Consider the following 13,346-nt stretch of genomic DNA (forward strand, 5'->3'; position numbering starts at 1 on the left):
GGCCAGGGTTGAGCAAGTCCAGCCACTGACTCCAAAACCCACAGTCCAATGCAGCCTGCAGCTCCTACCTGCCACTCCCGCTCATCCCGGCCCCACTCTGCCTGCAGTGGGCTCAGGCCCAATCAGTGGGGGGAGGAGGGGCCCCGGCTGGCCACAGCAGTGCTCGCCAGCCATGAGCCCAGTGTCTGGCGCCCGTCGATCAGCTGAGCTGTGCTCCTGCTGTGGGAGTGAGCTGACCACCAAGGGCCAGCTCCTGCATTGAGCATCTGCCCCCTGGTGGTCAGTGCGCATCATAGTGACCAGTCAACCGGTCGTTCGGTTGCTTAGGCTTTTATATAGAGAGATGTACTAGTGTATAACCTCAGAGCCACCTATGTGAGTTGAAGACACTCGCAGCTGTTCTGAAGCCTTTGCCCTCCCTCTGGGACCTGATTCTGGGGACAGCATGCCACCCTGGGGAGGTTGACTGGGATGTGGGGTGCTCCCCACCTGCTGGGAGTTACCTGGCAGCTGAGCCGAGGCACAGGTGGACTGGGATGAACAGAGGTGGGGGGCCCAGGCCACGGAGGAGAAACCCCACCTGCCTCCTCTGTGCAATGCCACGTGTGCCTGCCTGCTTCCCTTCCCCCTGGTGTGAGTAACACCCTAAGGAGGGCTTTTTAGAAGCCTGCCATCTCACCTCCCATAACCTCTCACTGGCTTGTGTTTGCTCTGCACACTGCCTGGGATGCCCCAGGCAATGCAGAATCGCCCCACATCCAGACCCATCCCAGAGACCAACAGTGGGACTTCTTTGTGGGAGACTGGGCAACAGAAGGGGGGTTCCAGCCCCCCTCAGGGCCTCGGTTTCCCTGTTGAGATGAGGAGGGTGGGCATGGACTCACAGAGGCTGCCGGAGCCCACTTTGTGCCCCTCTGACCCGGGGCCCAGGTCCCTCCTGTGCCCTGTGGAGCAGGAGCGGGGCGTGAAGGCTGTGGGGTGTGCTCAGCTGGTCGCCTCTTCCATCAGGACTTGATCTTTGACCTGGGAGACCCTGTGAGGTGGGAGTACCTGCTTTTGGGGACCGATAAGCCTCACCTATCGATCCTGGATGATGATGATGATAACCTGATTGATGATGATGATGTAGAAAACCTGGTGAGTCTCACCTGCCTAGGGGGCTGGGGGCAGGGGGAGGTGGGGGGCTTCATACTTACTTGGTCTTGGTTCAGGCTGGCCTGACAAAAGTCCCGCTAGCATGCATGCATATGGGAGAGGACAGTCCAGGTAGACTGATTATAAGTTCCTCAAGGGTCTGGATTATGGCCTCATTTTATAGATGGACACACTGAGGCCCAGACAGATCCAATGACCCAATGGGGTAGGGGAGGGCTGGGACTTGCATTCAGGTCCTGTCCCTGCCCCTACCCCCACCCCCAACACGATGCCCTTGGAGCAGGCTGCTAAGACCCCCTCACAGGCCCAGGAAGCCCCTCACTTCTGGGCCTTCCTGCAGAGCCACTGTGACCTCCCCCAAGCACTGCTAGGCCTTTCTTGCCCGTCCTATTAGTCCTTCTGAAGGTCACTCCCCTCGGGCCTTCCCCCTGCCACCAGCATCCCTCCTCTGATCTCCTATTCCTCCGGGCAGATCGGCAGGAAGGCCTGTGTGTGAGGTCAGGGGTCCAGAGGCCTTGGGGGTGGGCTGTGCCACCTTGGGTGAACTCCCTGACCACTGCAAGCTTCAGTTTCATCCTCCGTAGGTCAAGTGGAGAAGTGGGGTCAATGGGTCAGTTATAGTCATGGAACTAATAGGAGGTGCATTCATTGGCTAGAGCGGCCATAACCAAGGACCACAGGCTGCGGGGCTTAAACAAGAGAAATGTATTGCCTCACAGTTCTGGGGGCTGGAAGTCCAAGACCAAGGTGTCAGCAGGGCTGGTTTCTCCTGGGATTGTGGATGGCTGTCGTCTCCCCGTGTCCTCACCGGGTCCTCCCTCTGTGTGTCCTATGTCCTAATCCCCTCCTCTTCTAAGCACACCAGTCCGATTGGATTAAGGCGCACCCTAATGACCTCATTTTACCTTCATTACCCCTTTAAAGGTCCTATCTCCCAATATAGTCGGTTCTGAGGTCCTGGGGGCGCGTTCATATGGATTCTGGGCGACGCAATCCTACCATAGCGATAGGTGACTCTCGTATGGCCCTTACTAAGTGCCCGTCGGTGCGGAACCTGAATTAACGTGTCTAAATCTCCGCAACCACCGGGAGAGGTGGGTTCTAGCCTTACCGTTCATGGTGACCACCATCCCCTTTTACAGATAGGAAGACTGACACGCAGAGGGCTGCAGTAACTTTACCCAGAGTTACACAGCCAGTAAGTGACAGAGTGGGGATGTGACAGCTCGGCTCTGTAGTCTGGGTTCTCCGCGGCGACTCTTTTCCATCTGCTGGAACTGCTTCAGGACAAATGAGACCATCGGTGTGACGTGCGAGGCACAGCAGTGTAGACACCCCAGGAAATTGTATTGGGCTATTCAGTGTCCTCAGCTCCGGAGACCCAACAGTAAATCCGGTGCACGGGCGCCCCCTGCTGGCCACAAGGGGTGGCCCGATGCGATGAGCAGGCGGCAAAGGCCTGAGCTACTACATTTGTGGGTGAAAAGCTTTAAATTGAGAACATCTTTTTCAGGTTTCTGTGGTCCCCTAGTCAGTGGTCGGCAAACCGCGGCTCGCGAGCCACATGCGGCTCTTTGGCCCCTTGAGTGTGGCTCTTCCACAAAATACCGACTTCTGCGCATGGGCCACGAAGGTTCAATTGTGTGTGGCCTTTTGTGTCTGGTGTCTCACACTTAGCTATTGTTTTCGAGGTTCCTCCATGTTGTAGCATGTGTCAGTGCTTCATTCTTTTTTAGAGTTCAGTAATAATCCATCGTTTGGAGAGACCAGCGGTCGGCAAACCGCGGCTCGCAAGCCACATGCTGCTCTTTGGCCTCTTGAGTGTGGCCACGAAGTTTCAATCGCACTATATGTATACGCCCGCACGTGGTGTTTTGTGGAAGAGCCACACTCAAGGGGCCAAAGAGCCTCATGTGGCTCTCGAGCTGCGGTTTGCCGACCAGGGCCCTAGTTAGAGGACCACTTGTCCAGGCTAGGCCTGATTGCACGGTTGGGGGAAATCAAGGCTCAGAGAGAAAGAACCAGCCAATAAGGACAGCCAGGCAGTGTCCCCAGCTCTTTCTGTACCTTCTACCCCCGAACCCTCCCAAGGCCCCAGTTGGGAAACAGAGGCTCAGAGCGGTTAAGACTTTCCCGGGACCCCTGAGCTGCTGTTGGGTGGAGACTGGGGCTTGGGTCCACCTGACTCCAAACCCCTCTAACCCAGGGCCATGGCCACATTGGTGCCTCTGACCACCGAGGGCAGGGGTGCGTGCAGGGCAGGGGTGCTGCTCTCCAGCCAGGTGCTCCAGGGGTGGTCCCAGCCCCCCGGGAGCAGGCCGCTCCCCTTCCTCCCTATCTTGGGTCACACCAGGCCAGGTCAGACCTGCCCTGACTTCTGGCTCCCCTAAGGGAGCAGACACGCCACCCTGGCTTGACCTTGGACGAGGGGTGGGGGAGGTGGGGGGGTGGGCCAGACAGAGGCCCCGCCTACAACTTCTGACCCCGCCCCGCATCTCCCAACAGGGCAAGGAGGACGAGGATAAGGGCTTCGACATGCCGCACTCCTGGGTGGAGCCCATCGAGATCTCCTCCGAAGGTGTGTCTGTGTGTGTTCGCTCCCCCTCCCCAGGGCCTGGGCAACAGTGACCCAGGGGGACGCCAGCCAAGGCTGCCCTGGCCCCTCAGCCCCTCACTCCCACCCCTTCTGCTTCCTGCTGCCCCCTCCTTGTCCCTCCTCCTGCCACACACGCTCAGCTCTGCCGGGGTGGAGGGCCCACCAGCCTGGTGTACAGGAGGGGGCTCAGCTGACGCCGCTGGATGAGGGAGGGTGTGGGGTGGGGGTGGGGGTGGACCAAGGACCAGGATACAGTCATTCCCCTCCCTCGCCCCACCCTGCCAGGGGGATGCCGTGCACAGCACCCAGAGGGCACAGGGGAAGGGAGGTCAGGACCAGGGAAAGCAGCAGGACAGGATGGCTTGTGCCTCCTGCTGACATCTGCTGCCTGTGGATGTTCCCATCTGGGAGTGCCTACTAGACCCACAGGGACTAGGCCCTAGGCCAGTGATGGCGAACCTTTTGAGCTCGGCGCGTCAGCATTTTGAAAAACCCTAACTTAACTCTGGTGCCGTGCCACATATAGAAATTTTTTGATATTTGCCACCACAGTAAAACAAAGACTTATATTTTTGATATTGATTTTATATATTTAAATGCCATTTAACAAAGAAAATCAACCCAAAAAAATGAGTTCGCGTGTCACCTCTGACACGCATGTCATAGGTTCGCCATCACTGCCCTAGGCTATTCCAACAGGGGGAAGGGCCAGAGATGTGTCATGAGAACCAGGGTGGGGAGCACCCGGCTCCCGGGGTGGGGGCCTGGGGTGGGTGGGGGCATCCAGGAGGAGGTGTCCTCCGAGCTAAGTTGTGATACTTCAGAAGGAGCCAGGTTAGGGCAGGAGGGGATGGTGCTTGTCCCAGAGAGATCTGCGCAGGCAAAGGCCTGGCAGCATGTGTGTGTGTGTGTGTGTGTGTGTGTGTGTGTGTGTGAATGGGGGGGGACAGGGCGGGGCGTGGGTCCTCTGGTCAGGCTCAGATCTGAGAACTCCAGGGCAAGAGCCACTCCTGGAGTCCACTCTCCCCTGCCCCCCCTCACCCTCCCCCCAGCAGGCCTGGGGCCGGGAGGAGCTCAGCAGGCAGGTCAGTGGACAGGGGCTGGCTGAGGGCTGAGGGGAGTTGGCCCCCTCCCCCTGATCTGGCGAGGTCCCTCACCCCAGCCCACCCTGTCCACAGCGTTCGAGACCCGCTGCCCAAACGGGATGAAGGTGATCCAGTACAAGCGGGCCAAGCTGGAGAAGTGGGCCCCGTACCTCAACAGCAACGGCCTCATGTCCCGCCTCAGCACCTACGAGGACTTGGAGTGTAAGGGGGGCAGCCGGGCACGGGGGTGGGGGCAGGTCCCCCGACATGCTGTGGGCCGTCTGGCACATCACCGACGCTCTCTCGGTGTGAGTGCGGGCGGGCGCTGCTGGGAATGGGGGGGTGGAGGCCCGGCAGCCGGCCTGGCTGCAGCCAGCACCACTCGGCCACACAGGCACCAAGTTGCTGGAGATGAAGGAGTGGTACCAGAACCGGGAGGACATGCTGGAGCTGAGGCACATACACAAGGACACGGGCCTGATCATCGACTACTTCAAGCCAGGCCATCCCCAGGCTCTGCGTGGTGAGTGGACCCCATTGCCGGGCCAGCCAGGGCCCCCAGCGGGGTCTTCCACGCTCCTCAGAGCGGCCCCCACGCGACTGGCGTGTGGCGGGAAGAGCCCGTGTCTGTGTAGCCACAGGGGCCTCCTCCAGCCAACCAGGTGTGAGAGGTCAGGGAGCACAGAAGGTGCAAGGACATGTGACAGATGTTCCTCCAGGACCGTGAGAGCAGGGCCACAGGCTGACTCCGTGGTTGGAGCCAGGCGCACGGCGGGGCCGCGTGTACAGGGGGGTCAGGATGCTGAGCAATAAAACCAGCAAATGCTCCGACGAGGGCGATGCAGCGGGCAGAGGGTGTGGAGGCCGTGCCCATGACCATGACCGCTGGGAAGGGAGAAAACATAAGGTCAACATACTCTCTCCTCCCCCCACCCCTCAGAGAAAGGTCAGCCTCCCTTGGTGGTTGAAATAAAACAAATAAAACCAGCCCACTAAGGGCCCATCTTACAGCACTCACGTCACCGTCAAAGATGAAGAAATGGCCGGCCCCACCGGGAGCGAGCAGGTGTGCAAAGCAGCAGAAGTCGCCCCTGTCACTGCTGGCAGAACAGCAAACTGGCACAACCCTTCCCCAGGGCAGTCGGGCAAAGTAACCAACACCTGCCTTAACGTATTCGTGCTTTGTGCGCAGCAGTTCAACGGCCGAGAATTTATCCCCAGCAAATTATGGGCAAGAATGGTTTTTAAATGCGCGCTGCAGATGTTCGTCACGGCGTTGTCTGTGATAAGAGGCTGGAAACCGCCTACATACCCCACAGGGGGACATGAGCTCCAGACCTAAGGCTCCTCCGTGAGGGCAGGGTTGGGGGACCCGGGGGGTGGCCAGAGCCCCCTGTGCTGACCCCGCCGCCTCCCGCCGCAGTGCACTCCTACATGTCCATGCAACCCGAGAACGACCGCATCATGGAGTTCTACGAGAAGGCCCGCGTGGACGGCCTGATAAAGCGGGAGGAGACGGCCAAGTCGATGACGGAGCACTACCAAGGGCGGCCCGACTTCCTCGCCTACCGCCACGTCACGTATGGGTCCAGGGTCAAGAAGGTCACGTTGAGCAGCGCGGAGTCAAACCCCCGGCCTATAATGGTAAGGGCTTCCTGGGCTGGGGACAGGGGTGCTCGGACCGGCCGGGTGACCCCGGGATGGGGTCAGCCCCGACTCCGGAGGGATGTTCCCCATCAGTGCCCTCAGCCACAAGGCCAGGGAGGTGTTGTTTCCTTACTCTTATAAGAAGTGCGCACTCAGACTACACATTTAGAATTTATGGGAAAATATAAATATATGGAAATATATAAACAGAGAGAAAAAATATAAAGGGGAAAAAAGTAAAAAATATCTCAGAATGGCATTCTCAGAGCTTATTACATAATATAGGTTTGGTTTTTTTAAATATATGCCAAACTGGTTAGGTTAGGTTTGGTTTTTAGGGTGTTTTCTAACTTAATTGAGATATGTGTGTGTATGTAGGTAGAATCCCTGCATCACCCACTTACTATTAAGTTGTGCATTTTTTCCCCTCCATATCATTACAAATTCTGTGACCACTGAGTTGAATGCCTGCATACAAAAAAAAAAATCCAACCAATCAACAAAAAATTTCTCTCTAGCACAGTGGTTCTCAACCTTCTGTCCCTTTAAATACAGTTCCTCATGTTGTGACCCAACCATAAAATTATTTTCGTTGCTACTTCCTGACTAATGTTGCTACTGTTATGAATCGTCATGTAAATATCTGATGTGCAGGATGGTCTTAGGCGACCCCTGTGAAAGGGTCGTTTGACCGCCAAAGGGGTCGCGACCCACAGGCTGAGAACCGCTGCTCTAGCAGGAAGGGATGTCTAGTCATAGAGATGGCCACCTGGAGGGATAGTGACCTCCCCACCTCCGGAGGTGAGCAAGCGGAGTCTTGTGGCGGGAGCTAGAGAAGACATCTGGCAGCACACAGGCCTGGGGTGTCTTGGCACTGAAACCTACGGGGCCCCCAGAACCGTTGTCTGGCTGCTGGGAGGCTGCTCCCCAGGAACCCCTAACTGACCCCAGGTTCCAGTGTCCCCGCCCTCGGGGCCACACACAGAAACCCCCCTTCCCCGCCACCCACCCTCTGGACGTGCTGGCCTCGCAGAAAATCACCGAGCGCTTCTCCCGCAACCCGGCCAAGCCCGCGGACGAGGACGTGGAGGAGCGCGTGTTTCTGATCTCCGAGGAGCGCATCCAGCTGCGCTACCACTGCCGCGAGGACCACATCACGGCCTCCCGGCGCGAGTTCCTGCGGCGCACCGAGGTGGACAGCAAGGGCAACAAGATCATCATGACCCCCGACATGTGTCTTAGCTACGAGGTGGGCCTGGGGGCCGTGGCGGGCGGGGCGGCGGGTGGGTGAGGAGAAGGCCAGGTTCCTGGCCGGGGAGTTCAGCTCTGCCCCTGGGGAGAACGAAGAACTCCCCTCCTGGGGTCCTTCTCTTTGCAGCTCTTCTGAAACTCTTACCCTTTCCCCAGAGAAAGACAACCCAGCAGGCCGAGACCACTCCCTAACCCCCCAGGCCCCGGCAGCGCACACCCCAGGTCCCGGGGCCAACGCTGGAGGAGACGATCCTTTCACCCTGGGGCCGGCTCTCCTAGTTCAGATCCTCACTCTCCTGGCTCGTTCTTCCGAGTCTCTAGTTTCTCTGCTGTTATTATCTGTGTTTGTTTTTTAAAATAATTGAGTTGCCATCAATTTTGTTAAGGGCCTTTTAAAAAATATATATTTATATTTTTTATTGATTTCAGAGAGGAAGGGAGGGCGCGGGGGGGGAGAGAGAGAGAGAGAGAGAGAGAGAGAGAGAGAGAGAGAGGAGACATCAACGATATTTAACGTTGAGAATCATTGATCAGTTTCCTCCTGCGTGCCCCCTACCAGGGATCAAGTCTGCAGCTTTGGCATGTGCCCTGACTGGGAATTAAACCATGACCTCCTGGTTCACAGGTCAATGCTCAACCACTGAGCCACACCAGCTGGGCTCATGTTTGTTTGTTTTTATACATGAGGAAACTGAGGCCCAGAGAGGTTAAGCAACTTGCTTGAGGTCACACAGCTAGAAAATGGCAGGGGGAGATTTGAACCCAAGAGGTCTGGCTGCAGAGTCCGTCCGCGACCCCAGCCGTTGCTGCCTCTCTGTCACTGTGGCTGCTGTTGCAGGTGGAGCCCATGGAGCACACCAAGAAGCTGCTGTACCAGTATGAGGCCATGATGCAGCTGAAGGAGCAGGAGAAGCTGTCCAGACATCAGGCCTGGGAGTCGGAGCTGGAGGTAGGGTCCTCCGGGAGAGTGGGCAGGTGGGAGGCGGCAGGGGTAGCGGGGTGCCTTAACCATGCCCTCCCCCACTTGCCAACTCAGGTGCTGGAGATCCTGAAGCTTCTAGAGGAAGAGGAGGAGGCGCACACGCTGAAAATCTCCATCTACGACACGAAGCGCAATGAGAAGAGCCGGGAGTACCGGGAGGCCATGGTGAGCCTCGTTTCCCTGCCCGGCCCTGACTTGTTCTGGGCCTCCCGGTGATGATGACTAGGGATTCTGCTGGGAAGCCCTCTCTAGGGGGCAAAGTCATTGACCTCATTGTGGTCATTCTTGCTGCTGAGCCGGCCATTTCTGTGTTTCACCCCAAAGAGCACTCAGGACCCAGGCCAGGTCTCCCCCACCTCCAGGGGCCGAGGCCAACCCAGGGCCTCTTCTGCAGGCGGGAGGAATGAGGAGTGTGTGCCCACCTCCGCCTGGGGCTCCCCTCGAGCTCCAGACCTGGCCATGGGCCTGAGTTCTCCGTCCCCTGGCCCACAGGGCGTTCAGGTTACCCCCTCAGGTTGCACGGCCCAGCCTGGGTTCGAGGCCAGTTTCTACATCTCTTTCACCAACCAAGGAGACATTTCTAAACACAGTTGGAGGTTGGAGAAGCAGGACAGGGCACCAGATGGCCAGTTCTCAGACTCCCAGGGTTGGGCACCGGCCCCCACATCTCCAGCCCTTGTCTACCAACACGAGACAGAAGGCTCCGGGGTGAAAGGGGAAGAGGGAGAGCGTTACTGGTCGTTTTTGATTCAACATCATGAATAACAACCATTTCTCACCATTTACTGAGCGAGCATCGACTGAGCGTTAGGACGATAGATTCAAGGACGATAGAGAGTTGGCTGCTACTAATCACCGTAGGGACAAGAGGCAGCACCCAGGCCGCTCCGATCCGAGGTCTCGTCCCAGAGGCACCAAGCACCGGGCTCTGGGTGTGAGGACTGGCTCTGTGTGGTCACATGTTGATGCAGAGCTGGCTGGGGGTTCTCTGCAGCCCCTGCTGGTCCGGCTGACTCCCCACCCCACCCCACCCCCGCCCCAGGAGCGCGTGATGCACGAGGAGCACCTGCGGCAGGTGGAGGCCCAGCTGGACTACCTGGCCCCGTTCCTGGCACAGCTGCCGCCGGGAGAGAAGCTGACGCGCTGGCAGGCCATTCGCCTCAAGGACGAGTGCCTCATGGACTTCAAGCAGCGGCTCATCGACAAGGCCAACCTTATCCAGGCCCGTTTCGAGCAGGTACGGCCGGGGCCCGGGTAGAGGAGAGGACCTTGGCATCCTCATCTTAAAAACGGGCACAGGGCTCTTTGCCCCCCATGTTACAGACGTGGGAGGGACCCATTGCTGGGAGTTTCCAGATGACCGACTTGTCCTCCCTCACTCTTGTTCATTGGGTGGAAGGGTGGATGAAGGGATGGATGGATGGATGGACGGACGAACGGACGGACGGACGGACGGACGGACGGACGGGTGATAGTGGGTGAATGGATGGGTAGTGGATGAACAGGAGGATGGATGCATGGGTAGATGGAGGGCTGCGTAAATGAATGAATGGATGGGTGGTTGGATGGATGGATGGATGGATGGATGGATGGAAGGATGGTGCATTGTAACAACTTCTAGTCCTTGATGCGTTTCTATCGGTTGGAAGTATACCGTGCAGTTCCTACGCATTATCTCATTTAATCTTCACAAGGAGCTCTGTGTGGTGGTGATGAGTGTGTACAATGGCCCTCGTTTGACAGAAAATTGGAAGCTCTGAGAAGGTAGCTTTTCCAGAGCCACACGGCTGTCTCAGTCTTGAACCCTGCTCTGACCCCATGGACTTGATATCCTTCTAAACACAACCCCAGGGGCCCCCACTCAAGGCATTTTCTGGCCTTGCCTCTGCTCCGCTGACGTCTGTGGATGGTTATTGCGGAGTCAACCCTCCTGGGTTCTCTGGTGACCAGGGGGTCTCAGCCTAAGCCCTGGGTGCGGGTCAGCCTGCATCACCCCTCCTGCGCTCTCCTCTCCGTGCCTGTGCCCGCAGGAGACGCAGGAGCTGCAGAAGAAACAGCAGTGGTACCAGGAGAACCAGGTGACCTTGACCACCGAGGACGAAGACTTGTACCTGAGTTACTGCTCTCAGGCCATGTTCCGCATCCGTATCTTGGAACAGCGGCTCAACCGGTGAGGGGGGCAGGGGAGCCCAAGGGGACTTACTAGGAAGCCGGAGCGCCAGCTCTGTAACCCCACCACCACCTCTCGCTCCTCCCTCCGATCTCAGACACAAGGAGCTGGCCCCGCTGAAGTACTTGGCTCTGGAGGAAAAGCTCTACAAGGACCCACGCCTGGTGGAGCACCTGAAAGTCTTTTCTTGATGCCTCTCCTGCACCTCTGGCCCTTAGATGCCCCTCCTGGGGCCTCAGCCTCACCTGGCAGAGAGAGAAACCTCCCCCACAGCCCAGCCCGTGTTTCCTGCAACCAGCTAACGACCTCGGAATCAGGTGCCTGGCCTCACTGCCGCTCCACCTCCCTGCGGCCCCATCTGTCCCTGCTTCTCATGATTTTTCTGTGAATAAACACACTTGAGATTTGCAATTTATACCTCATTTCACAAGCTCCAGCACCAGCCTTTCTCTCCTTCCCTTCTTTATCTATATGGAGTCCGGGACCAACTTCCTCTACCCACCTTGTCCACCTTCCTCCTTGACCTCCTGTCCTGTCCATTGGGAATGCTGAGCCTTTGCAATACCTCCGCAGGTGGTCTCAAGAATTATGTAGCCTAAAATGTCAATAATACTGAGGCTGAGACACCCCGCTTGGGCTCAGTGGAAACGAACAAATTACAACCACGTGAATGATATGGTTGCATTTCTCAGGGGGACTTCTGAGGAGCTGGCAATAGTCTTCTTGACCTGAGTATGTTCAGATGGTGAAAATTCACCGACCTTGTACCCTTACAGTATATGGGGTATGTGTATTATACTTCATCATAAAGTGTTTCAAAACGGTGATCATGAATCTAATCATGCTTTGACTTCCATTTAACAAGAAATTCAGAGGAAAAGGAACAAGGTAAATGACACTAGAAGGGAAAAGTCCGGCAAAATTATAATGTGGGACAGTCTACAAGGTCAACGGTCCAATCTCTTCAAAAGATCAAAGTCATTAAGTAAGGGGGCGGGGGGAGGGAGAGATGAAATCGAATGAGCTTAGAAGAGTCAAGTGCCAAATCTTGATGCTTTCCTAATTAGGAAAAATGTTATTAAAAATAATTTTGGGGATGATTATGAAAATCTGCCCTGGAAAACAACTTTGTTTTCTTGATACAATGATTATGCAGGAGAAGGGTCTGATTTTTAAGAATTACACGGTCAGTAGCATTCAGTGTCAGGGTGAAATGTCTTGATGTCCACAACTTGCAAATGATTCAGAAAACACACACACGGATAAAGCCAATCAATACAGCAAAATGTTAGCAAGTGATGAAATCCACACGGTACGTATATGGTCATCATATGATTGAAATATTACACTAATATATCATTATAGTATTCTTTCCAGTGTTCTCCACGACGTTTTCATATAAAAGGTTGAGAAATGCAGGGTGGGCAGTGCTGATCGGGTTTTATTCTGCTAATCTGGTCCTCTCTCGACAGTACCCATAAGCCTCTGCAGTCAGCGTCCCCAAGTACAGTGTGATGGGTGGACGCTGCCTCTTCCTGGCAGCGAGGGTGCAGGGCAGTGGAGATTAAGGCCACCCCCACCCACGGATCACAAATGAGGTCGGCGTTTCTCGGGCTCCCAGTCTGTCAGCGCTTTAAGGAAGCGGCCATCCATCCGCCGAAGACGTCGGCCGTGGAGGCAGCAATCCCGGGCTCCACGCCTGACTCGGACCCAGAATCAGGAAATCTCAGTTTCTCTCCCGGTCTCCGGTGGGAGATTCGAGCCAAAGAAGAGAGAAAAGTCCTCAGACCCCGCGGATCCGCCTACAGGTAAAGGGAACGAGCAGGAACCCCTGCAAAATGCTGACTTAAGTACACCGCCCCGCTTTGCCCGACTCCAAAATGGAAGCTCCGCGGCTTCGCTCGGGTCCGGATGTCCCCTTCCCATTGGCTATCTGGGAGTTGGTTTTCCAATAATGCAAACGCTGATTGGTCGAGCTGGGACGGTTGCTAAAGCGATTGGTGCAGCCGCCATTGGAGGGCGTCTCGCAAATTTTTCAAACGCTAACGAGGTTCGAGGGCGAGTAGGCAAGGTGGCTGAAAGGGAAAGTTTGAGGCGAAGGCGGGACCAAGGGAACGGCAGCCCGCATTGGTTCATTAGGGGCCGAGGGGTGGCTCTTGAACCCTTCTTCCTCTTGATTAGCCCAATTCAGGAAAAAAGGGCGGGAACTTAGGAAAAGCGGCAGAAGTGCCTTCTTCGATTGGTCAAAACTGGAAAGAGGCGGAGCTCCCGCGACAGCTGATTGGTGGGAGACTTGGGGAGGGCGGGGCTCTGAGCCGGAGGTTTTGTTGTGAGGGTCGGTTGTCAAGCAGCGGCCAATCAGGGCAGGGGATGGAGGCAAGTGGGGGTCGCCCCTGGAGCAGAGCCTTGGCCTTGGGAGCCGCCACTGCAGGTGGAGTGGGCCGGGGGGCGAGGAGGCGA

At 56.7% G+C, this 13,346-nt stretch overlaps 2 protein-coding genes across 2 annotated transcripts in view; both read left to right on the forward strand.

The window, feature by feature from the left end:
- DRC7 (dynein regulatory complex subunit 7) overlaps positions 1-11,297 on the forward strand; it is a 20,120-nt gene extending 8,823 nt beyond the window's left edge. Inside the window, exons 7-17 of the mRNA XM_006752895.2 lie at positions 1,009-1,137; positions 3,661-3,733; positions 4,930-5,058; positions 5,231-5,359; positions 6,260-6,480; positions 7,517-7,732; positions 8,573-8,683; positions 8,771-8,881; positions 9,759-9,953; positions 10,747-10,886; positions 10,984-11,297. Coding sequence (XP_006752958.1) covers positions 1,009-1,137; positions 3,661-3,733; positions 4,930-5,058; positions 5,231-5,359; positions 6,260-6,480; positions 7,517-7,732; positions 8,573-8,683; positions 8,771-8,881; positions 9,759-9,953; positions 10,747-10,886; positions 10,984-11,077 — 1,548 coding nt within the window. The 3' untranslated portion in view covers positions 11,078-11,297. The remainder of the gene's footprint in view (positions 1-1,008; positions 1,138-3,660; positions 3,734-4,929; positions 5,059-5,230; positions 5,360-6,259; positions 6,481-7,516; positions 7,733-8,572; positions 8,684-8,770; positions 8,882-9,758; positions 9,954-10,746; positions 10,887-10,983) is intronic.
- A 1,897-nt stretch (positions 11,298-13,194) lies between these two features.
- Positions 13,195-13,346, forward strand: part of KATNB1 (katanin p80 (WD repeat containing) subunit B 1) — a 16,353-nt gene continuing 16,201 nt past the window's right edge. The window contains exon 1 of the mRNA XM_006752874.2: positions 13,195-13,317. The gene's annotated coding sequence lies outside the window, so the exon portion shown is untranslated. The remainder of the gene's footprint in view (positions 13,318-13,346) is intronic.

Source organism: Myotis davidii, unplaced genomic scaffold (genome assembly GCF_000327345.1).
Source record: "Myotis davidii unplaced genomic scaffold, ASM32734v1 scaffold590, whole genome shotgun sequence".
Taxonomy (NCBI): domain Eukaryota; kingdom Metazoa; phylum Chordata; class Mammalia; order Chiroptera; family Vespertilionidae; genus Myotis; species Myotis davidii.